General features: G+C 46.0%; 2 protein-coding genes across 2 annotated transcripts in view; one reads left to right on the forward strand and one right to left on the reverse strand.

Moving 5' to 3' along the window:
- CFAP57 (cilia and flagella associated protein 57) overlaps nucleotides 1-22,993 on the reverse strand; it is a 55,444-nt gene extending 32,451 nt beyond the window's left edge. Inside the window, exons 1-11 of the mRNA XM_006087215.3 lie at nucleotides 22,964-22,993; nucleotides 22,617-22,790; nucleotides 19,451-19,767; nucleotides 17,755-18,041; nucleotides 15,054-15,261; nucleotides 13,042-13,194; nucleotides 9,633-9,772; nucleotides 8,703-8,868; nucleotides 7,653-7,766; nucleotides 4,030-4,242; nucleotides 1,761-1,934 (exon numbers count right to left, since the gene is read on the reverse strand). Coding sequence (XP_006087277.1) covers nucleotides 1,761-1,934; nucleotides 4,030-4,242; nucleotides 7,653-7,766; nucleotides 8,703-8,868; nucleotides 9,633-9,772; nucleotides 13,042-13,194; nucleotides 15,054-15,261; nucleotides 17,755-18,041; nucleotides 19,451-19,767; nucleotides 22,617-22,773 — 1,929 coding nt within the window. The 5' untranslated portion in view covers nucleotides 22,774-22,790; nucleotides 22,964-22,993. The remainder of the gene's footprint in view (nucleotides 1-1,760; nucleotides 1,935-4,029; nucleotides 4,243-7,652; nucleotides 7,767-8,702; nucleotides 8,869-9,632; nucleotides 9,773-13,041; nucleotides 13,195-15,053; nucleotides 15,262-17,754; nucleotides 18,042-19,450; nucleotides 19,768-22,616; nucleotides 22,791-22,963) is intronic.
- Nucleotides 22,772-23,386, forward strand: part of EBNA1BP2 (EBNA1 binding protein 2) — a 7,715-nt gene continuing 7,100 nt past the window's right edge. Inside the window, 2 exon segments of the mRNA XM_014454648.2 lie at nucleotides 22,772-22,812; nucleotides 22,948-23,029. Of these exon segments, the coding sequence (XP_014310134.2) occupies nucleotides 22,772-22,812; nucleotides 22,948-23,029 (123 nt within the window).

Below are 23,386 nucleotides of genomic sequence, written 5' to 3' on the forward strand. Positions count from 1 at the left end.
TGGCATAGTTCTGTATCTTGATTGCAGTGGTGGGTACAGAGATCTATGCACGAGATAAAACGACAGAGACTTACACACACATATTGTCCCAATGTCAACTTTCTGGTTTGGTATGGTACTATAGTCAGTTTAGGTGTAACTACTAGGGGAAACTGGGTGAAGGGTACACAGGACCTCTATGCTATCTTTAAAATTTCCTGTGAATCTATTATTATTTCAAAATGAAACACACACACAAAAAAGAGCCAACTCTGAAAGTATCTTCCCACAATCAGTAGTATGTGTCAAAAACCTTAAAGATGGCCATGCTCTCATCCTCAGGAATTCTCTGTCTAGGGACTTAGCCTCAGGAAATAATCAGAGATGCCCTTGGAAATCTGTAGACTAGGACACTCATTAGAGTTTATAAGGTAACTTAAATACCCAGTTATAAGAGAAGAGTTAAATAAGTTATGGTTCATCACACAAAAGAATATCTGTGTAGCACTAAAATCATGCTGTTGAGGACAATTTAATTACTGAATATAATAGCATTAAGTTTTTTAAAAAGGTTGCAAAAGAGTGTACATATAGTATAAACTCAATTTTTGTAAAACACACACACTATATACATAAAAGAGTAGACATTTCAAATGCACCCAATTTTTAATGATATTATTATGAGAATTTTTATTTCTAAAATAAACATGCATTGCTTTTATAATCAGAAAACTAAACATCTTATCCATAAAACTTAGTAGATCTGAAGGGAAGGTGGGAGGGACTATGTCATAGGAATCTGCTTTGGAACAAGAACTGGCTCAATACAGGAATGTTCCAGTTTATAATGAAAAATCCTTTCCTAGTAAGGACAGTGTCTACAGGCAAGCCAATAGGATTTGGGACCTAGTAAAAAGCCTCAGGTGTTGCTGTTGTTCAATCTGGAGTAAGAGGGGGGTGGGGGGAGGAGCTACACATTCTCCCAGTGCCTGTTCTTCAGAACTCCATGTAAACAGAAGCGCTGCTGTTTTAGAAGGGAGAATGGAGGGACAATTTACAAATGTGTGCTCATGTTGTTACCCCCAGGAAGGTCTCAGGATGGGGGAGGGCTCATCTCCTGGGCTATGACTCCTTTTAGTCCAGGGCACTTCTGTGGAGGAGGTGGAGAGCTGTGATCAGCCAACACTCAGAGCTGGGAGGAATGCACTGGCCGGGGAGAGGAGGTCTGGGTGAGGCACCTCCAGCATCTCTCAAATGGCCCTTCATTATCCATAATATTGTGGTGAACCATCTGTGCATAAATCTTTAGGTGCATCCAATTATTTCCTAGGATACATGTCTTTTTATTTTGTTTTTAATTTTTTTTATATCTTATTGATTTTTACAGAGAGGAAGGGAGAGGGATAGAAAGTTAGAAACATCAATGAGAGAGAAACATCGATCACCCGCCTCCTGCACACTCCCCACTGGGTATGTGCCCACAACCAAGGTGCATACCCTCGAATGGAATCGAACCTGGGACTCTTGAGTCCTCAGGCCAACGCTCTATCCACTGAGCCAAACCGGTTAGGGATCCTAGGATAAATTTCTGTGATTAGGTGAAACAAAGAATATTAATAGCCAATAAATGTCTATTGAAGGGATGGCTGGATGAATAAGTAAGGAGACAGACAAGACACTGCGGGTTGATGGGGTGAAGAAGGTATGTGGGGACAGGATCAAATGGATCTACTGACTGCTGGTTCTGGGACTGGGCCCCTGAAGAGAGGGGACTCTCTCACCTTGGTGATAGGACCGCCATGGGCCTGGTAATCATTGAACTCTTTCGGCAAAGGCAGAGGGTACTTCATTGCACGTATGGTTCCCACTGAGGTTCCCACAAATATCATGCGGCCCGAGTGAGAGATAACAATGGCTGTGTAGACGACATCAAATGTTGGTATCTCCCGAAGGACCTGGAGAAAAGACAGCTCTGCTCAGTGTGAGGGGTGAGCCATGTCCCCAGGTTCCCAAATCATTCTCTTCCTCTCCTCTAATAGCAATGTTAGAGCAAGTTCTGTATTTAAAAAACATGTCTCTGCCCGGCCAGTATGGCGCAGTGGTTGAGCCTTGACCCATGAACCAGGAGGTCAAGTTTCGATTCCTGGTCAGGGCACATGCCCGGGTTATGGGCTCAATCCCCAACAGGGGGCATGCAGGAGGCAGCCGATCAATGATTCTCATCATTGTTGTTCCTGTCTCTCTCTCCTTCTCCCTCCTGCTCTCTGAAACCAATAAAAACATATATATATTTTTTAAAAATACATTTTATTGATTTTTTACAGAGAGGAAGGGAGAGGGATAGAGAGTTAGAAACATCGATGAGAGAGAAACATCGATCAGCTGCCTCCTGCACATCTCCTACTGGGGATGTGCCCGCAACCTAGGTACATGGCCTTGACGGGAATCGAACCTGGGACCCTTCAGTCCACAGGCCGACACTCTATCCACTGAGCCAAACCGGTTTCGGCAAACCATATTTTTAAAAAATGTGTCGCCCTAGTCGATTTGGCTCAGTGCACATAGAGCATCGGCCTGCAGACCAAATGGTCCCAGGTTTGATTCCCGTCAAGGGCATGTACCTGTGTTGCAGGTTCCTCCCTGGCCAGGGTCCTGATCAGGACGCATGCAGGAGGCAACCAATTGGTGTGTTTCTCTCATATTGCTGTTTCTCTTTGCCTTTCCCTCTCTTTTCCACTCTCTCTAAAAATCAATGAAAAAAAAAATCAAGTCAGGATTTTAAAAAAAAGGGGGGGTCTCCTATTTCTGCAGCATCTGCAAATGTGCTCAGCACATAAAAGGCACAAACTAAATATTTCTTGGCTGCTTGATTGATAATAAACAGTTCTACAAGTTAGGAATAACACTAATAAAGGGAACCTTTCAAACAGCACCTACTAGGTGCCAAGCATCATTCTATGGCTTTTATATGTTGTAACTCATTAAATCCTCACAAAACTCCTTTGGTGGAGTGATTGTTACCCCTGCAACAGAGTCACAGAAATGGTAGGTTATTTGCCTCAACTCACCCACCTAGAAAGTGGCAGCAGGCTCCTTGGCTGCTATATTACCATGCACCTCAAATGCAGAATAGGATGTGGATCATAAATGCATTCAGCAAGCATTCATTCATGTCCATTACATAAACAAAGCTATACTATCAAGGAACTCATTCCTGCACATATTAAATCACCCCCACACCCACCCATCCACCCATGTGCCTACCCACCAGACATTGGTCGGATGCTTGCGGTGGGCCATGCTGGCTGGTAGGCATATCAAGAAGGGAGAACCATGGCTCTGCCCTCCCAGAGCTTTGTTCTGGTGCCGCACTGAGAAAGCCACCACAGAACCAGGACTAAGCTACCTGGGGCACCAAGCTGTTTTGATCCTGGGGAAACCTGCCTGAGGTCAGTTTGCTGCCGTGGTATCTCTGTCCTTCCCCAGATATCAGGACCCGGAGAGTGACGAGCACCAAAGGAAAGTGAGAGAAATCAATGAAGACCAGCTGCCGCTGGGCTCCTGGAGAAGGACACAGCCACGCGAGGAGGCGGCGTCCTTGCTGAGCTCTTCTCTCCTCCCTCAGCCACTGGGAGCTATTGCCACCATTTCAGAGTTTGGGGGTCTCAGGTGAACACGGTGGCAAGCCTAGGTAACAGCAATAACTACAGTTTTGCTCCTACCCCAGGAAAGTAAGTACAGATCTAGAGTAAGGGTGCAGGTTCGAAATGCTGCTGAGCTCCATGCCTGGAGGGTGGAGAGAAGGTCTAGGTAGCAAGCAAAATCCAAGTGAAAAAGGGCCCCACAATTTAGCCCAGTCAGGTAGGGCACTGGGCAGAAAATTCCAGAAGTAACAAGAACTGAGATGACTAAAAAGGAACAGGGAGCCAGGTGTGACTCCATGAAGAAGAGCCCCTGTTCTCACAACCCTCTTTCTGTGGTAACCACAGGGGTTGTCCCCTGCAGGTCAGTGCAGCAGCCCAGCGGCCGGTCAGGGGCAGGCAGACTCACGGAAGAATCGGCGATCTCCTTGAGGGTATGGTCAGATCCAACAGCAAAGATAATTTTGCTATCAGGGGAGACGGTTACACAGTTGTAGCTGCAGGACTTGATCACACATTCCGTCTCCCTCTTTCCTGTGGACAGATTCCACTCATATACAGCACCGTCTGTGCCACAAGAAATCAGTTTGCTGTCATCTGCATTCCACGCAATGGAACGAATCTGCAGGGGGTGAAGACATGCCCAGTGAAGAGGACGCACACATATGCACAGCCCTCACGTGGCAGAGGCGCATGAACTCTTCACGTGTTCCACTAGACCAGTGGTCGGCGAACTGCGGCTCGCGAGCCACATGCGGCTCTTTGGCCCCTTGAGTGTGGCTCTTCCACAAAATACCGACTTCTGCGCACGGGCCACGAAGTTTTCAATCGCACTGTATGTGCACGCCCGCACGTGGTATTTTGTGGAAGAGCCACACTCAAGGGGCCAAAGAGCCGCATGTGGCTCGCGAGCCATAGTTTGCCCACCACGGCACTAGACTGAGGCAGAATGTCCTTTCCCGGTATGTACCCTCCAGTCAGCACAAAACAGAATATTCATATTCTGTTTGCCAAGATGCTTGCAAAATATAGTAGATGAAATACTCCCATTTCCTTTTTACCTTAGAATGGCAAGACTAAATTGTAATGGTTCCTATAATGCTACAACTATTCAATTATGACTATGTTTAATAAAACACTTTTTTGGGGGAAAAATAATTATATATTCACAGGAAGTTGCAAAAATAGTAGAAAGGACCTCTCTACTCTGAAATAGCAGAGTAAGTCTCTTAGCTGACCCCGCCCCCCTAAAAAAAATAAGTTAACTGTTAAAAATAATACAATCAAGTATGTAAAGTCTCTGGAAATTGTCCTAAGGGCATATAGCAAATGTAAAAACATTCATTCAGGTAAATGTACTCAGCCTCAGTAAGAACAGAAGCTGTGGCATTTGAGCCATGACCTGCTCTGCTCCAAGAATTTTACTCTTGTGCTCTCTGGGCAGGTGTGGCCAAAAGATGGGGCTCCCTCTCCCTCCAGCTCTCAGTCTTTGGCTACGGTGTCACCCTGGGAAGGGCAGACCGCTAGTGTTTCTTATTCCTACTCTGAAGCTCTATTCTAGGCAGGCAAGGCCAAGAGGACTGGTCCCCCTCCCCCCAGCCAGTCCCCACTGTTGGTGGAAGCTCTACTCCAAGTGTAGGAGGCCAAGGATATCGAGGGTCTGCGGATGCTGGTTCCCAATCATGAGGGGAGAGCTGAAAAGACCAGGGGCTTCCATCCCTCTCCCTCTGCAAGTGCCACTCGGACTGAAGGGGTCACTCCTGAAAAGCAGAGCAGGGATTCTGCCCAGGGGATGGTCAGGCCATAAAACAAGAGCTCTCCAGCTCTGCTTGAGGGGACGGACTTATTTGGAGCAGAGCACAGTGTACTTTTATCTGTGTCTCCACAGTAACAATGAAAATACCAATGAATAAGTAAGGAGACAGAAAAGACACTGCGGGTTGATGGGGTGAAGAAGGTATGTGGGGACAGGATCAAATGGATCTACTGACTGCTGGTTCTGGGACTGGGCCCCTGAAGAGAGGGGACTCTCTCACCTTGGTGATAGGACCGCCATGGGCCTGGTAATCATTGAACTCTTTCGGCAAAGGCAGAGGGTACTTCATTGCACGTATGGTTCCCACTGAGGTTCCCACAAATAACATGCGGCCCGAGTGATATTTGAAGACCAATCCCACTGCGAAGCAGCTCTCCATAATCCGTGTGTTTATAGCACTTCCATTGCTAAAGTCAATGGTGAGTTTTTAGTCTGTGCAGGACCTCTCTCTGATATTCCATGCCAGCGACCGCTTTATCCTTTTGGAACTAGTTCCCTGGCCTCTTTGCTACAAGTCCCTGATGCCAGGTTCTCTTTGCACCTTCCTTGGAGTCTTTCTGTTCTTTTAACAATCCTTTAAATGTTGGCCATCTGTCTGCTGCCCAAGATCCTTCTCAGATTCCACACAGGCCCCTGGTGATCTAATCCACTCCACCCTAGTCCCCGGAATCTTAATATCAGCCTTGACTTCTTTCCTGACCTCCGTACTTCCTGGACATGTCAAACATAACATGTCCAAATGGAACTTAACACCTTTTTTCTCTCTGTCCCTACTACTAAAGCCATGGTTTAGTTCCTAACTCATCCTCCACCCTCACTTCCTAGGTGGGCTCCATCATTCAACTTTCCTCCCGTCTCAGCCATCCTCAATATCATTTGCAGAATTACCTTTCTTACATCCTTTCAGTTGTTTCTCATCACCTACAGACCAATGTCCAATTCCTTGGCCTGGCATACAACACTCTATGATACAGGCAATTTCTCCAGCTCTTTCTTCTATCACTCCTCAAGTGTGCCCAATGTGCCAGCCATAGAAACCACAAGCCACCATCCTATTTTATACTCCCCTTCTATCATCTGTAACATGTCCTCGAGCCTAGAATGCCTTTCTTTTTCTTTTGCTTTTTCTCTCCAAATTCATCTGCTGACATCTTAAGCCTTTTAATCTTTGGCCCCTCCCTTTTCTTCATGCCCTATATCCACTCTATCTTCTTTACCTATTGGTCTTACTTCCTAAATATCTTTTAAATTCATCCACTTCTCCCTATCTGTACCACCTCCACCCTGGTCCAAAATACTGTCTTCTATCGTGTAGACATCCTTATTTCTTTAAATGCATTCTTTACTCTGTAGCCAAAGTAAGCTTTTAAAATGCAAATCTGGTCATATCATTCTCTGCCCTGAGAGTCCTCAGTGATTTCGAGGAACAAGGATAAAGTATAAAAACCCTTAAACGCCTACAAGGTTCTAACCCAGTGGTTCTCAACCTTCCTAATGCCGTGACCCTTTATACAGTTCCTCATGTTGTGGTGACCCCCAACCATAAAATTATTTTCGTTGCTACTTCATAACTGTAATTTTGCTACTGTTATGAATCATAATGTAAATATCTGATATGCAGGAGGTATTTTCATTGTTACAAATTGAACATAATTAAAGCATAGTGATTAATCACAAAAACAATATGTAATTATATATGTGTTTTCCAATGGTCTTAGGCAACCCCTGTGAAAGGGTCGTTTGACCCCCAAAGGGGTCGCGACCCACAGGTTGAGAACCGCTGTTCTAACCTCTCCAATCTCAGCTCACCCCAAGTTTTATCCTGATACCTATGTTCCAGCCCCACAGACATCTCAGTTCCTCTGACACACGATGCACTCTCCCACCTCAGTGTCTTTGGAGCCCTATCTGCAATGACTATCCCACCAGCTCTGTGTGGTTAATCCCTACCCATTCCTGTAGGACCAAGCCTTTGTGAACACCCAATTTCCTTCATTATGCCAATTCCTTCATTATTTCCTCTCATAACACCTCGTGTTTTCCTTTCATTGAATTTATGGCAACTAGTAATTAAATTTGTCTGTGCATCTGTTTTACTGTCTCTTCCCCCAAGTAGACAATGAGCTCCAAGAGGAAAGGAATCGCTTCTCTTTTCATCACTTATTCCCCATTGGCTAGCATCATGCTGGACTCTGTGCTCCTCCACACCCACCTACCTTCCCTGTGTGTCCTTTCAGATTTGTGATGTTCTCCAGGCTTGTGGTGGTGAAAAGGTGAATCACGTTTCCATTGACTGCAGCAAACAGGTGACCTCCATTGCTAAAGGCACACTACAAGGAAATACAGCCAGAGAGCAAGCATGAAAAAAGTGAGCAGTCTCATTCTGTTACCGTCAAGTCCTCTTTTTCTCAAAGAGTTGAGGCTGAGCCCTAGCTGGTTTGGCTCAGTGGATAGCGTGTTGACCTTCAGACTGAAGGGTTCTGGGTTCAATTCTGGTCAAGGGCATATACCTCAGTTGCAGGCTCGATCCCCATCCCTGGTCAGGGCGTGTGTGGGAGGCAACAAATTGATGCGTCTCTCTCACATCGATGTTTCTCTCTCTCTGTCTCTCCCTCTCCCTTCCACTCTCGCTAAAAAAATCAATGGGGGAAATTATATATATTTAAAGAGTTCAGGCTGAAACCATGTGTGGAGGTGGAAATTGGGGCAAGGTACCAACATACTGAGAACTGGCTGACAACTACTCCTGTAGCTCACTGCCATGTGCATTAAGTATGAAGATGCTTACTGGTTCACAGAGCAGAGCACTCATTTGTCTGTAGAAGTTTCAGAGTAGGGAAGTGATTCCTGGAACCACGTCTTGTTCCTGCAGGTCAGCCCCGGGAAAGCTGATGGACTGCTCACTGCCTCTCTGCTGACTTCTGGGCTTCTCCCAGGCTCCAGCCTCGCCTTCCCAGCTCTGACTCTGACTCTGTGGTAAGCCTTCCTTTTCAATGCTTTTGTATTGCTCCACAATCACAGAGAGGACCTACGGCAGGTGGGATCTCACAGGGCTGGGCTCAATTAAAGATTTTGGTGAGAATAAGAAAAAGGCAACAGAGCCATATACTCAGTAAGTTTGGTGGGGGAAGAATTGGATTATTTTCTTTTTAAAGCCACTAAAGTTTTCTAAGACACCTTTTGGTCCCACCTCCCTCGAGTGTCTTAGTTGGTATTTCAGCCTTGGATTTCCAAGAAACTGGACCGTTATCTCCAGCAGTTCTTACCTCTTTGCATCCTCTGATAGAATATTCTTTGAATGAACGTATATCGTCAATGAGTAGGTTCATGAGGCGTAGTTTGTCAGCAAACCCTACTACAATGAAGTGACCAGACGGGTGAAGGCTGATTGTATAGGCCTCTTCCTGGTATTCCTTGTAGAGTTCCAGAGTGCTGTGAGCAAGGTCAATTACTGCCTTATCAGTCTAGCCTGCTAAATCCCTCGAGCCCTCCCCTGGTATGTATTTTTTATCACAGCATTTGAGACACTTTGTTGCTTGCAATGATTGCTTTCCCTCTTTTCTAGAGTTTGGTTATTTGAAGATAGGAGCAATGAGTATGGCAAGTAGGGAGACTGGTCAGGGGGTTATCTAGTGATGCTGAATGTGCAGCTCCATTTAGATTTCCCACATCAGAAGGATTTCACATTTTATCTTTCAGCAGCCCTAGCAACTGCGCACAAGAACAAAGAAATTATAGTGTGGGGCCAATCTAGGTCACAGATTCTCAGGGAAGCTATGCCAGGAGGCAAAAAAATATCACTAGGGAGTTGAGGGGGGTTTCAGGCAATGAGAGAAAAAAGAATAAATAACAGTCTGGCGAGCTCTCTGAGGTCAAAAGCAGATCTAGTGGGAGTAAGGGGGTAGGAGAGCTGGAAGGACATAGGAGGTCATGGAATAAGGTGAGATACCGGAGTCCCTAGAGCCTAGCACAGTGTCTGGCATGGAGCAAGCATTTAATGAAGCACAAAGTAATTTTCTAGCTCATGTAAGAGTGAAAAGAGAAGGCAGTTGACTGACTTGACTTAAAAAAAATTTTTTTTCCCAACTGAAAGCTTCTAAGTAATTAAAATTTAAAACTCTCTAAAATAACTCACATGAAATATTTAACAACCCAAATCCTGCATATTAAAGTAACAGAGCCTTTGCATTCCTTACTTTGACTCGTAATTCCAGATGCGTATGGATCGGTCCAGAGAACAGGTGGCAATGAGGGGTTTGCGGATGCAAGTAGCCAGACCGGTGATGGACGCTGAGTGTAAAGGGTACATCAGGTACTCAAAGTGGGCAGGCTCCCCCTGGAGAAATCATAGAGAATGAGATCTGGCAAAGCGAGCCAAAGGCTGGCTGTGCATTTCAGCTTTCATACTATCGAAGGACATTAGCAGGCTGGGAACCAATCATGTTAATATTATGCATATTTTCCTAAGCCTACATTATTTTAAAACATTATTGCAATGGCAATAAAATATTTTATTCCAAGAATATACCAGACTTTTTAATTTAGCCATTCCTCTACGGTGGGGACATTTAAGGGGTCTCCAATTTTCCTTACTTGGGAATAACTAGACTAATTTCCTTGCAGGTAAGTCTGTGTACCTCTGATTATTTCCTCAGATGCTGCCGGCTTTAAGCTTTGTTATTGTAACCAAGTGCCTGACAGTCAGCTTTGATTGTTGAGGCATCTGTTTGAAAACATCATCTTGAAGAAACATATTGCCAGCTCTATAAGCCCAGCAAAACGGCCAGATAAGGAACCAAGCCGCCCCTTCTTTCAGAAAACCCTGATAGCCCTAGCCGTTTTGGCTCAGTGTATAGAGTGTCGGCCTGAGGACTCAAGGGTTCTGGGTTCGATTCCAATCAAGGGCACATGCCCGGGTTGTGGGCTCGGTCCCCAGTAGGGGGCGTGCAGGAGGCAGCCAATCAATGATTCCCTCTCATCATTGATGTTTCTATCTCTCTCTTCCTCTCCCTTTCTCTCTAAAATCAATAAAAAATATATTTTAAAAAAAAGAAAACCTGGATAACCAAGATAACTGATGACTTCAGGGATACCGCTTCTCTCCTCCATGCCCTAATTCCCACTCTTAGACTGTCAATTAGGCACTAAAGAATGAACCTGAACAACCCTAGATGCCCCACCCTTGTGCCCTACTAAAGGCAGAGAGCCCCAGGTCTGTGTTCTCTCTCCACCTGTGACCTCTCTGTGAGGCCCCTGGGCACATGCTGTGTACCCACCAAGACCTGCTCCTCCAAGTTCCCTGATGGTTTTTGTTGGAGTGCATCCTACAGTCATAAGAACCACAAAGGCCAGTCCAGCTACAACACTGGCCCCTGTGGGGGAAACATGTGGGCCTGGGCCAGTGCTTGGGGCCTTCCTAGCTGATAGCATGACTATCAATAGGCTGGGACTGACACAACGGACACAGTCCTAGAATGGGATGCAGAGAAACATGGTGGGGATGATTTTAAGAATCTTGATCAGGACTGCCAAATTTCTCCCCAGGGAGGCCAGTTACTCTACCTCCAGCAGCAATGAGACTTGGGTGAAGGACTTTAAATTAAAATGTATCCTATTACACTGCGTGTATAGGTTCCAGATGTCTGCCATCAGAGGCATTTTACTTGGGACACCTGCATGAGGAGTGATGATTGGGAAATATAATGAGGTGTAGATATTTTGGGTCTGTTCACAGGACAAAGCAAAAGCTGAGATACGAATTCCTTCACATTCTGCATCATCCATCCTTTTCTACTGCCTCAGAGAAAGAGGTGCTGTGCTGGGGAGGGGGGGCAGGCACCCATTCTTCTCCATCTGTTACCCCTTCTTTCTCTAGTACCTTCAAACGTTTGCCTCTATTAGCTTTGTTCTCTGAAGGATGAGCAAGAACTGATATGGGGAAGAGAGGAGGGAAGAGTGTTCCAGGCAGACAGGACAGTGTTTGCACAAGCCTCTTGGCAGGAAGGAACATGCAGAGTCATGGTGATGGGAAAGGTCAGCCTTATTAGGTGGAATGATGGGATGGGATGGGCTGGGGCAGCCAAGTTTGGTCTCCTCAAGAGCACAGGGAGGCCACTGAGGGGTCCCAGCTGTGATGACGGTGGTGGTGGTGGAGGAGGTTGTATCTTGCAGTGACCAGATATGGGTTTTGAAAAGACCACTTTAGCATCAAAACGGAGTATGACTCAGGGGCAGGAAGGTAGAGCGTATGCATAGGCACAGGCAGAAGACTTTTACAGTCGAGGAGAGAGAATGGGAATGCTCCCCTCCATAGAAGAGCCAACTTCTCTGGCCTAGTTCTTTCCTCCCCCTGCAGACTTCCTTCTCAGAGGCCCTGCCCCCTGGAGGGAGAGAGGATCTGCAATGAGCTCACCCCTCCAGACAGAGAAAGTGAACAAATTGGAGATCCGGCCATCAAATTAGTCCTTTTTGAGTGAATGAGTTCCCCCAGGTGAAATGATAAAAATAGTTTCTAAATCTGCAGGTTAAAAACAGCGCTGGATTCATGGTACCACAAGTGTAGGTGGCCAGAAAGACCCCACCTGAGAGCACTGGGCAGACAGCATTATCTCCTTTACTTACTTCTTATGAAAACAACCTGTGTCCATTGATGGACAGACGAATAAAGAAGAGGTGGCATATACATACAACAGACTACTACTCAGCTATAAAAAAGGTGAAATCCTGCCATTTGCCACAACACGGATGCACCTGGAGGGTATTGCGCTAAGTAAAATAAGTCAGGTGGGTGCCCTCATGGGAAAAGACAAATACCATATGAACTTCACTTGTATGTGGAATATTAAAAACCAACTAACAAGCAAAAAAGCAAAAACAAGCTCAGAGAGGCAGATGACAGAATGGTGGTTGGGGTGAAGAGGGGCAGGAGGGCAGAATGGGGAAAAGGGTTCAATTGTATGGTGATGGATGGAAACTAGACTTTTGGTGGTAAGCACGATGTAGTATGTACAAATGTCAAATTATAATGTTAGACACCTGAAATTTATATATGTTACCTCAAAAAAGAAAGAAAGAAAGAAAGAAAGAAAGAAAGAAAGAAAGAAAGGAAGAAAGAAAGAAAGAAAAGAAGAAAATTAAAGAAAAAGAGGCTATGTCTTATAATCTCCTGCTGAAAATATGTGGAAAGTGATGCCCAGAAAGGTTTAATCCAAAGAAATTTATCCAAAGTCACATAGTAACTTTTAAGTAGTAGTTCCCAAACTTTCAAAAACTCATTTGATGTGTGATACTTTCAAAATGCTCTACTGGATAGCACCTTTAAAAAAAACTGAGATATACCTGACATATAACATTGCATTCTTTTGGGATATACAACATGATTTGATATATGGGCCTGTTAGCTTTTAAATATACTTAGATCTCGCTTACCTTAAAAACAAAACAATTCTCTCTCTTTAGCCTCATCTCTACACCTCATTCTATGAGGCCAGTATTACCCTGAGACCAAAAGCAGACAAAGGCATCAAGAAAAAACACTAGAGACCAATTCTGCTACGAAGACAGATGAGAAAAGTCTGGACAGAAACGTTGCTGGGAGAGACTTGCCTTGCTGATCTCCGTCAGGGACATGGTGATGCTGTAGAGTTGGTTCTTACTGGTGCTGACAAGCAGGGTTTCCTCTGAGGGGCTGAAGCACAAGCAGAGGATGTCCTGTTTGTCAGACTGACTCGGGTCGTTGCTCTGCGGGTCCACAGGAATCTGCCCACAACACAAGACGGCTATCAGTGATGTGCCCGCATCATCGGCGGGTTCCCTCAGGTGTAATGAACTAGGACTCCCAGACCAGCATGGCTCCGATCCCCTCAGAGGTAGGGAAGGGAGGGGGGCTTGAGTTGCCTCTGTTTCTGTGGGTTTCGTGTTCACCTTGAAGTGATTAGTGGCTGCATAATAAGACAACGGCATACGTAGAAATGATCGGTCTGCACCTGCCCAGCTGAGATCTCCTCTGAAAACAAGTGTCAGTCGAACTCCCACTCACTCCCACTCTTGAATTCACTTGGGATAGGTTGTGTACCCCAGGGCAGGCGCCCACCTGCACCGAGGATACCAGCGTGTGCTTCAGGGCGGCAGAGGGGAAGGTGACAGCCCCTCTTCCATGTGGGTGGATGCCAGGGCAGAGGAAAGAGAAGGGGTCCCACAGCTCCTGCCAGCAGTCTCTGAGGGGGCCTGTGCTTCCCAGGTAGGCATTATAAAATTAGATTTCCTTTTCCCTGCTATTGCTTTTCTTCTATGAACAACCAAGCTTCTTGAAAGGTTGGCCTACACATACCGTCTCCTCTTCCTTGTCTCCCACTCAGTTTCTTAATTCCTTATCATTTGATAAATAAAATTTCCTTCCACTGTCCTCATACGCATTAGAAATATCCTTATCACCAAAGCCAGATGCTCAGTCCTCATCCTCTTGACTTTTCTAGAGCCTGCAGCTGTGATGGCGGCACCGCCTCCCTGGGGTCCAGGACACCGGGCTCTCCTGTTTCCCTCCCTCTGCCTGGAGTTCTTCACCCTTTTCACATAGTCAACTGCCCCTGCTCCACAGGACAACGAAGGCTCTGGGAAGCCCCTGACCTGCGCTGCGCTGGGCTGGGCGGCCATTGATATTCCCTCAATGTGCCCACGGCACCTGATAGTTCCCTCTGCTGTCACATTTGTGTGACACTCTCTGCTGTGTAGAGTAGAATGGGAGCCCGCAGACCTGGGACCTTGTGTGTGCTGCCGCTGCCCCAGTGCTGTCTCCCACAAAACTGAAGATACACAGCTTTTGCTGGATTCAGATGCTCATCTTAAGCAGCAGAGTCACGTCTAACTCACTCAATGTGTGTTTAGCTGCTTCCTGTCCAGGGCCCCGCAACGGCCCACCCCCTCTCGCAGGCAGAGCACTGCTCTTGAGCTATGCTTCTCCACTCAGGAACAGGCTGTCCGGCACACACTCCTCGGGCTGGAGCTCTTTCACCCGCACGGGTTCTCATCTTTTCCCTTCAAGTGATGTCAGTCCCTCTCCATTGGGGAACACAAGGTATCCCAAGTACACCACCCGCTCCCTGTCAGTGGTGCCTTTGCTTAATTTGTTCCTTCCAAATGGAATTCCTAATCTGTTTCTTTAAGAGCTACCCATCCTCTGAGGTCTTTCTTCAACAATTACAATCAAACACCCAGAAGCCTTCCTGGTTCTTCCCAAACTAGATATGCTCTCTCTTCAAAACAGTGTGTATCGTTTATTCCACACACATTTACTAAATGCTCACTGTGTGCATGGTAGTACGCCGGGCATTAAATATCAATATGCATCATCATAATACAATTTCTCATGGGAGCACTAAGCTTCAAAGAGAAATAGAACTTGCCAAAGTTCTCTCCCAGGATTGAAATCCAGATCATCCCAATCCTAAACCCCAATTCTGTCCAACCCATCCTAAAACTTCCTCAGGACAAACTGCTCAAATCCCCATTGCTGCTCAGAGCTACACCCCCTTCTCCCCATCACACTCCTTGGCAGTGCTCTGCTGCTGGAGAACAAATGTCAGTAGGACCCCAGTTTTGCTTATTCCTTCTCTCCTTACCCGGATTTCCCTGCTCTCATGATAAAAATCTTTGTCTTCTATCTTCTCAAACAGTAGAACTCTCCCTGGCCCAGCAGAACAGGCAAATCCCTTTGAGTAGGCTGCAATGGCAAACACCTGGGGCATGGACTGCTGGCTGTGGCTATCGGTCTCCAAGATCTGTTCAAAGGAAGGGACTGGGGAACTGAGTGTTGGAAATTCGATCAAGCTAGAAAAAGAAAACAGCATGTAAAGGTTACAGAGATAGTCCCCAGGAGAGGAATTCTGCTAGGGATGAGAAAGAAGGGCTGCCCTTGGGTGTGGGAGAAACCACCCAGTGTGAACCCCTTTCCCATTGCCAAAACACTGCCCTTTGCCCTGGGAATGCCACACAAACTCCAAAGGAAGATTGGAAAGTTACACATTTATTTGGTAGTCTCACAACCCTGTGTGGTCACTACTACTATTGTCATTATTCTATATAATAAAAGCCTAATATGCAATTCGACTGAATGGCAGAATGACCAGTCACTTTGACGTCCACTGGCCACCAGGGGGCAGATGCTAAACACAGGAGCTGCCCCCAGCTCACAGGCCCCAGGCCAACCAAGGCAGGTGCCAGTGGGCCCCCCCCTCAATTGCCCTGCTGGTCGCTCCACTGAGAAAGGCAACCGGCAGCAGTGGTGGGTTGATGGGGGGGGTGGGGGTGGGGGGGGCCGGCTGGTGAGATGGGGCCAGCAAGTGGGCAGCGCCAGGCCAGCCAAAGTGGGTAGCAGTGGGGGTCCCCCAAATCACCCCGCCAGTCACCCCACAGATTGGCTCTGATTGCCAGCCAGGCCTTGGGACCCTACCCATGCACAAATTTCATGCACCGGGCCTCTAGTTAGTAGTATATTATTAATATCCTCATTTTGGTGTTTAGAAAAAAGTGGCTCAGGGGATTGAGTTTTCTAAAATCACACATTTAGTAAGTAGAAGAGTTGAGATTTGTATCAAGGTATCCATTTCCTCCTTCCCTCTCTCTCTACTCCTCTCATTCATTCATCTAACAACTGGAGGCCCGTTGCATGAAATTCGTGCAAGGGGCTCGGCTCTCGCAGCTGCGGTGGCTTGTGTCAGCCCTTACAACCATGGTGGCTTGCCTCGGCCTTCACAGCCCCGGCTTCGTCCGGGAGGTCGTCTGGCTGTCCGGTCTAATTAGCATATTACACTTTTATTATTATAGATATAATGGTGTTATACGGTGGTACCAACTCTGTGAAATAATCCTATATAATGAAGAGCTAATATGCTAATTAGACCGAACAGCCGAATGACCGTCCAGACGACCTTCCAGATGAAGTTGGGGCTGTGAGGGCTGGCGAGGGCTGTGAGGGGCTGCAAGGGCCAAGGCCCTTGCATAAATTTCGTGTATTGGGCCTCTAGTGATACATCTTATTTACCTTTAGAAGGTTATAGTCTAGAGCAGTGGTCGCCAACCAGTGGTCTGCAGGCCACTGGTGGTCCATGAGGTGTTCTAGAACACATGTGATAGGACGGTTAGGGGGTAGCTCAGTAGGATGGGAACAGCCAGTCAACAGGTAGCAAGGATTTGCTGAATACAGTTACAGGGAAGGTGCATTGACCAGAGATATGCAGAGGCTAAGCCCTCCCAGCTAAGATCTGAAGAACGAGCAACAGTACGTCACATATGTGTATGTATCCATGGGAGTGGGGTGTGAAGGGGGGCAGGGGAACTACACATTACCAAGCTCAGAAGCAAGAGCATGCATGAGGCATGCATGGTCCGTAGAGGGCAGAGCCAATGCTCTAGAAGTAAAGAAGGGACAGAGTAGCAGACATGTGGACCACGTTCAGAAGTCTAGACCCACTGAAGGATTGTGAACTCAGCAAACTGGAGGGCACGGCAACTTATTAAGAGACATCATTGGCAGGAATGGCGAAAATGGTGGACTGAAAGTTATTGAGGAAGAAGGAGCTATAGTATGCCATTATGGTTGAGGGCTCAGGCTCTGGAGTCAGACAGATCTGGGTTTGAATCCTGACCCTGCCACTTCTCAGTGCTAACTGGGTAAGCCAGTTAACCTCTTTGAGTGTCAGTTTCCTTGTCTATAAAATGGGCATGATAATAATATGTACTATATAGGGTAAGACTCAAATGAGAATATATATAAGCAGTGCCTAGTACATACAATGGTACAGTCCGATATGAGTGAGAGGCTATTGGTAGAGGTAAGATTGATAGCTCCCCGCTGAGCCTCTAATTTAGCCCATATGCTTCTGTTGACATTTCCTTGCACCTCTTTGTTGGTCTGCTGCCTCCTACTGAATTGCAAGGTCCTGGGGGTCTGTGTCCCCAGCACCTAGCAAGATGCCTGGCACACTGCAAGTGCTCGGTGGACATTTATTCAATTGATTCAGTAAATTAGGCAGCCATTAGAAAATATAATTTGGAAAATCTGTAGTTTGGAAGACCAGTCATACTAAAATGCTTATAAAATGAGGTTAGATATAAAAATAAAAAGAACTGTATCTAGGCTATGGTCATAACTGTCAAATTTGTGCTTGAATATGGATGAACACTAGAAAGGCAGAGGGAAAATGAAGAGTTGGTTTTTAAGGTAGAGAGGTAAGGAGTGATTTTTAAAGAATGCTGGTTTTCATGTGACGCTATTAGTACGAGGAGCTTATTTTTACAGGAGCACCAGCGGGGTGCCATTACCTCTCTGATTCCTGCATCATCTCCAGGTTCTTCAGCTCGGTGGTGGTCTCCTTGACCATTATACTTGTCTCCCAGCGTTGATCTCCAGACTCAAAGAGGAAGAGCCTGCCTGTATCGGTGCCAACGACAATCTTGTCATCAGACACCCAGGTATGGGCTAGGTAGTTTTGGGGTTCTCCCCTCTGAAAGTTGGTTTGCTTCAGGGTTCCCTCGGCAAAGCGGAGAAGCTTAAATATCCCATTTCCAGTGACACACACCTGCGTGTTATCCTGAGGACTGAAGCTCACCTGCAGAGTGTGAAAGAATGAAAGACAAAGCTTTATAAACCTAATCTTAATGGAATTACTTCCCATGTTACCAATCAATATTTATTTCAGGTAACTCAGAGTACCCTTGAAACATCACTAAATCATACACTTTTGATACCATATTTAATAAGAGCACAGATCTATATCCATTATATGTGTGGGGCCCGTTGTTTTAAACTAGGAAACCTACAAAAGTCATTTTACAGAGGCCAAAGTCAGAATGAGCAGGTCTTGGCAATGGCCGAGCACTGTGTCAACAAAAAGGAATGAAGGCTCAGCTGCAAACACAGGAACAGGAGGGGCTGGCAGGTTTATGTGCCCTGACCAGGGGGAAGGAACCAAATGTCAGGGGCAGCTATGTGGTCTCCTGCCAACTGAGCTTCCTTTATCTGCACCCTCCTCATCCCCACGTACAGTGACAGGCAGTCAACCTGTCACCCCCATTAGACGGTGAGCAACTTGAGGGGCTGTGGCTTTGTCCTCTCTGTATTCCCAGCGCTGGGTTCATAGTGAACATCTGATGAATGTGCACTGCATCTATTGGAGCAAAGGTGCTCTCTGCTCTGAATGGGGATGCTGCACAGGCCCCGCTATGGCCTGGAGGAAATGACCCTCGGCTCTCCCTGAGTCTGTGATCACCAAGGAGCCTTCTAATTGCTAATTTCACTTCCAAGTTCTCTATTCCTAGGGTGGAAATACACTGGATAAATGATGTGAGTGCTCTGGTCTTGAGGTGCTGGTTTATGCACTAGCCTCCTGTGGGAATGAATGAGTCCACTGAATGGAGCTGAGTTCCTGACAACCTGTAAAACCGAGTTCTAGATCCTACACTGGGTTGACTGCACCAGGATAAAACTCTTTGGGACCCACTGCCTTAGCAGTAAACCAGCTTCCTAACAGGTGCTCTTTATTTTGCCTTCAAATAACAATAGAAAACTCTGCTCCCCATATAACTACCATTTCGTTGACAGCTTCTTAAAGATCTACCACTTCACATTACTCCCTGAAATCTTCCCATTGCCTCGCCATGATGCTGAAAAGAGGCCAGAACCAGAAAGAGAGAGCGAGTTGGATCACTTCACCTCTGGGCTGAACCTGGGACCAGAAAGCAGTTCTGGGCCAGAGTAAAGAAGACAGGCAGTGGGCTCCTGGCCCTGCTATTCAATACCTCTGTGATCTTAGGTGAGTTACCTAACCTCTTGGAGCCTCAGTTCCCTCATCAGTATAATAGGGATAATCATGAATACCATATACGGTTGTTGTGAGACTAAAGTTAAATCTGCAGGTTAAGAAATGAGCACTGCTTCTAGTCCATAGACAACATTCAATAAACGACAGCTCATACTGTTTTTAATAGTCTGCACGATACTTGTTATGTTGGGAGGTACCTGGTAGACAGTGTTGTTCTGAGTGTCGGTTTTAACAATGGCCATTACTTTCTGTTTTTCCCACAGCCAGTAGACAAGGTTGGACTCTGGAGGCGATGTTTGAGTCAATAGGTATTTGGAGTCTGGAGAAAAAGCCATGCAAGTAAATCTCTGAACCGGGAACTCAAAGTTATTAAGGACTTTACGCTTCCGGCAAGGGATGGATGACAGTTCATAAATGGTGATGAGAGGTTTTTCTTGCACCAACTCAGAGATAGCGAGGTATCGCCGATTGGGACTGATGGACAAGGCTAACATGGCTTGACTCTTGTCTGAGCCTGCAAACAGGTAAAACGGAAAAATGAGGGTAGATCGCCAAGATTCAATACGAACCAGGCATAGTGGTAGGCACTGCTGATGCAATAGGAGAAAAGTGCAGAAATAGGTCATTGTCAACCTGTGAAGCTCCTTGGTACAACTATGTCTGGGGTATTAGAACAATGACCAGGGTGGGCACCTCCCTGAGGCCAAGGTAGGAGGAGAAGTCAGGGATCAATCCCTAGAGGACAAAATGGGACAGGGAAGGGGTGGGACAGGTGGTAGGAGGAGAAAGTGGGATATTGCTGGAGCATCTCATGTGAGCCAGGGTTGGTCACTATTAGACCAAGTCTAGAGCAGTGGGATAGGGTCATATTACATAGGCCTTTATGCCTTGAGTGGGCAGCACTCAACACTCTCCCTCTGCTCTCAAGGCTGGGAAGCTAACCACTGGACTCCTCAGCCTTCCTTGCAGTTAAGTGATCTATGTGACATTCTTGCCATGAGACAGATGCAGAAGTTTGCTGGACTGGCTTTATGGTAAAGCTTGTGCTTTCTTGAAAACCAGGGATGGATACATTCTCTCCCCCTTTCCCTGGCATCTAGGGGTGATATCTGGGATTACAGCAGTCATCTTGCAACCATGAGATAACACCTGAGAATGCAAGTTATGGTCCTCTACATAGCAGCACCGGAGGCAAACACTAAAGTGCACGTACTTTATCTGGGAAGTGCAATCACCTTATGATTTTCATGGGCCCTAGATACTATTGCTTTCAGGAGCCCCTTCCTCCATTAAAGAAAGTTAAAAAAGTATATTTTGTGATTGCATTGGTATAACGAGGAATAGAGCCAGGCTAGATTCATTATGACATATTTATTATTATACTTTTTCCCTGATTTTAAAATAAGTTAAAATGAAAACATTCTCTTGAGTCCTAGGCTCTGTGTCTACTGTGCTTTATGGCTAAGATCTCTTTCTCACTTAACAGCAACTCCATCCTTCTGCTTAATCAGGCCAGAAATCTTGCTTCTTCTTTTTCTCTTCCACCCTACACCTGGTTTCTGAGAAAATCTGTTACCTCCACTTTCAAAATATATCCAGGATTTGATCTCTTCTCACCATTCCTGTTACCTACAACCTGCTCCTTGACACCATTTTCTCTCACCTGGATTGTAGCAATAGTTTCTCAACTGGTCTCCTGCTCCCTCCCTTGTCCCTCCTTAAAGCCATTCTCTACCCAGTGGTCAAAATGAACCTGTTGAAACGTAAGTCAGATGATGCTACTCTCTCTGCTCAGAATCCCCCCATGACTTCTCATTTCACTCAGAGTAAGAGCCTATGACCTACAAAGCCCTATGTGATGTTGCTCCCCATTCCTTCTCTGCCTCACCTCTCGCTCTCTGTTCCTCCATTCCCTCCACTCCAGCCACACTGACTTCCTTGCTATTCTCCTAACACACTAAGCACCCTCCTAACTCAGAGCCTCAAAGGTGAAAGACAAAAGTATAAAGCATAAAGGAGATAATATAGGAGAATATATTCATAAGCTTGAGTTAGGGAGCAATTCCTGAAGAAGACACAAAAAGGAAAATGTTGAAGAACTTCATTAAAACAAAGAATTTCTGTCCATCAAGATGCCATAAGGAGGGAGGGACACAAGCCCCAAACTGGGAGACATTATTTGCAATACATAAGATTGGTATAAAGAATATAGAAAGTGTGCCCAAAAGTCAATAAGAAAATTACCCAAAAACTCCCATACAAAAAAAAAATGGGTAAAAGAGATGAATAAGGCATTTCATAGAAGACTAAATAGAAATAGCCCATAAGCATGTGAAAAAAATTCATCCTCATTAGTAATAGAGAAATATAACACTAAAAATAATAAGATGCCCTTTCTCAATCACTAGATTAGCAAAAAAAAAATAAATAGAAATTTGGACAATACCAAGGGTCGGTGAGGTTGTGGAGGAATGGCAAGTCTCATGTACTCCTGGTGGGAGTGTAAATTGGTACTACCATATTGCCCAGTAATTTTTGTCCTGGCTGTGTGCCCTGAAGAATCTCTGCACAAGTGGACAAGCATATATGAATGCAATAAATTTTATGCTAGCATGATTTGTAATACCAAAAAACTGTTGTTTCCCAAAAAGTCCATTAACACTGGAATGGATAGATATACTCGAGACATTAGATTCATAGATGTAGCAATAAAATGAACTCAAGATGCATGTAATATTCAGGATCTCAAAAGCCTGATGTTGAACAACAGAAGCAAGTCATCGAACACACATACCATGATTCCATTTATATAAAGTTAGTAAATAGCAAACACAAAACTATATCTTACATGGGGCTACACATATATGGTCATACTATATGCAACAAAGAGCAGAAAAGGAAATAAGTGATTAAGTTGTGGAAATCATGTATATCATCAATGAACAAAAACAATGTAACATTATACAAATAGTTATATTTGTGACTTGGGATAAAATCTCCAGTGTCTTCATCACACATGAATTCAAAAGGTGCTGGATTGAGGGTGGTGTGCTCTAGAAAACTGTGTTAGACAACTCAAAAATTGGCCTAGGTGATGACAAAGACAATGATATTGAAGAAGCATGAAAAGGGACTTGTTAAAATAATTTTTCATTAAATCACAGGGAAAAAGTGCTTTTAAATTAATATTCTTTTACATGTGATATTTGCATGTAATGCAAGTAGACATGGATTTCGTCTACAGTTAGAGAACTATACGTTTATGGGAGTTGGCCAGAAAACTTTCCTTTCAATCATCATGTTGGAATTATGAGGTTATTTTTGCCACATAAGGTTAATATGTCAGGATGGAAAGGGTTTTACCTGGAATGAATTTTTGCCATTTCTGATCCATATTGTACTTCACACAGTAATTCCCTGAAGGAAATATAATGATCTGTTCGTCGAAGAAGAATATATTGTTGGCCACGTGGGATCGAAGACCAAAAGCATGCAGCGACTGTGCTACCACGGTCGACATGGTCCCTGGCCAGAGTTCTGTGAAGACCCAGCGCAGCAGGTGAGCGTGAGGAAGCCTATCGCCCCGCCCCGGACATGCCCCTGCCCCTGCCCCCGCCCCCGCCGCCGCCCCCGGAGTCCTGCTGGGTTGCATCCCCCCCCCCCCCATACACACACCCCCTCGCCCCCCCGCCAGCACCCCTCAAACCCACCGCGGCTTAGTTTCTTCCCTTTCCTTTGAGCCTTCGCGGCTTCCTGCTCCTCCGGACGACCCCCGGGTACCCCCTCCCACCTTACGCTTCTCCTCCAAGTCACCAGACCACTCGTGTATCTAGGGGTAGTTTTCCTACGGATCCCAAGCCACTCGGGCACTCTCCGACGCCGGAGCGGTTCCTATAGCAACGGAAAACCGGAAGTGAAGGTCCGCGACCGGAAGCGGAAGTCTGATCTAGAAGTTCTGCGCTGCGGTGTGTAGTGGGCGCTGGAGCCGTTCTCCACGTGGAGCCGCGGAGTGAGGGTAGGGGGCTGAAGGCAGGCGGCAGCGGCGGCAGGCGCCCTCTTCCCGCCGCACGGGCCTGGGCAATCCGCCGGACCTCTGGTAGGTCCTGCACGTGCGTGCGGCGAGATGGACACTC

This window comes from Myotis lucifugus, unplaced genomic scaffold (genome assembly GCF_000147115.1).
Source record: "Myotis lucifugus unplaced genomic scaffold, Myoluc2.0 scaffold_37, whole genome shotgun sequence".
In the NCBI taxonomy this organism is placed as follows: Eukaryota; Metazoa; Chordata; class Mammalia; order Chiroptera; family Vespertilionidae; genus Myotis; species Myotis lucifugus.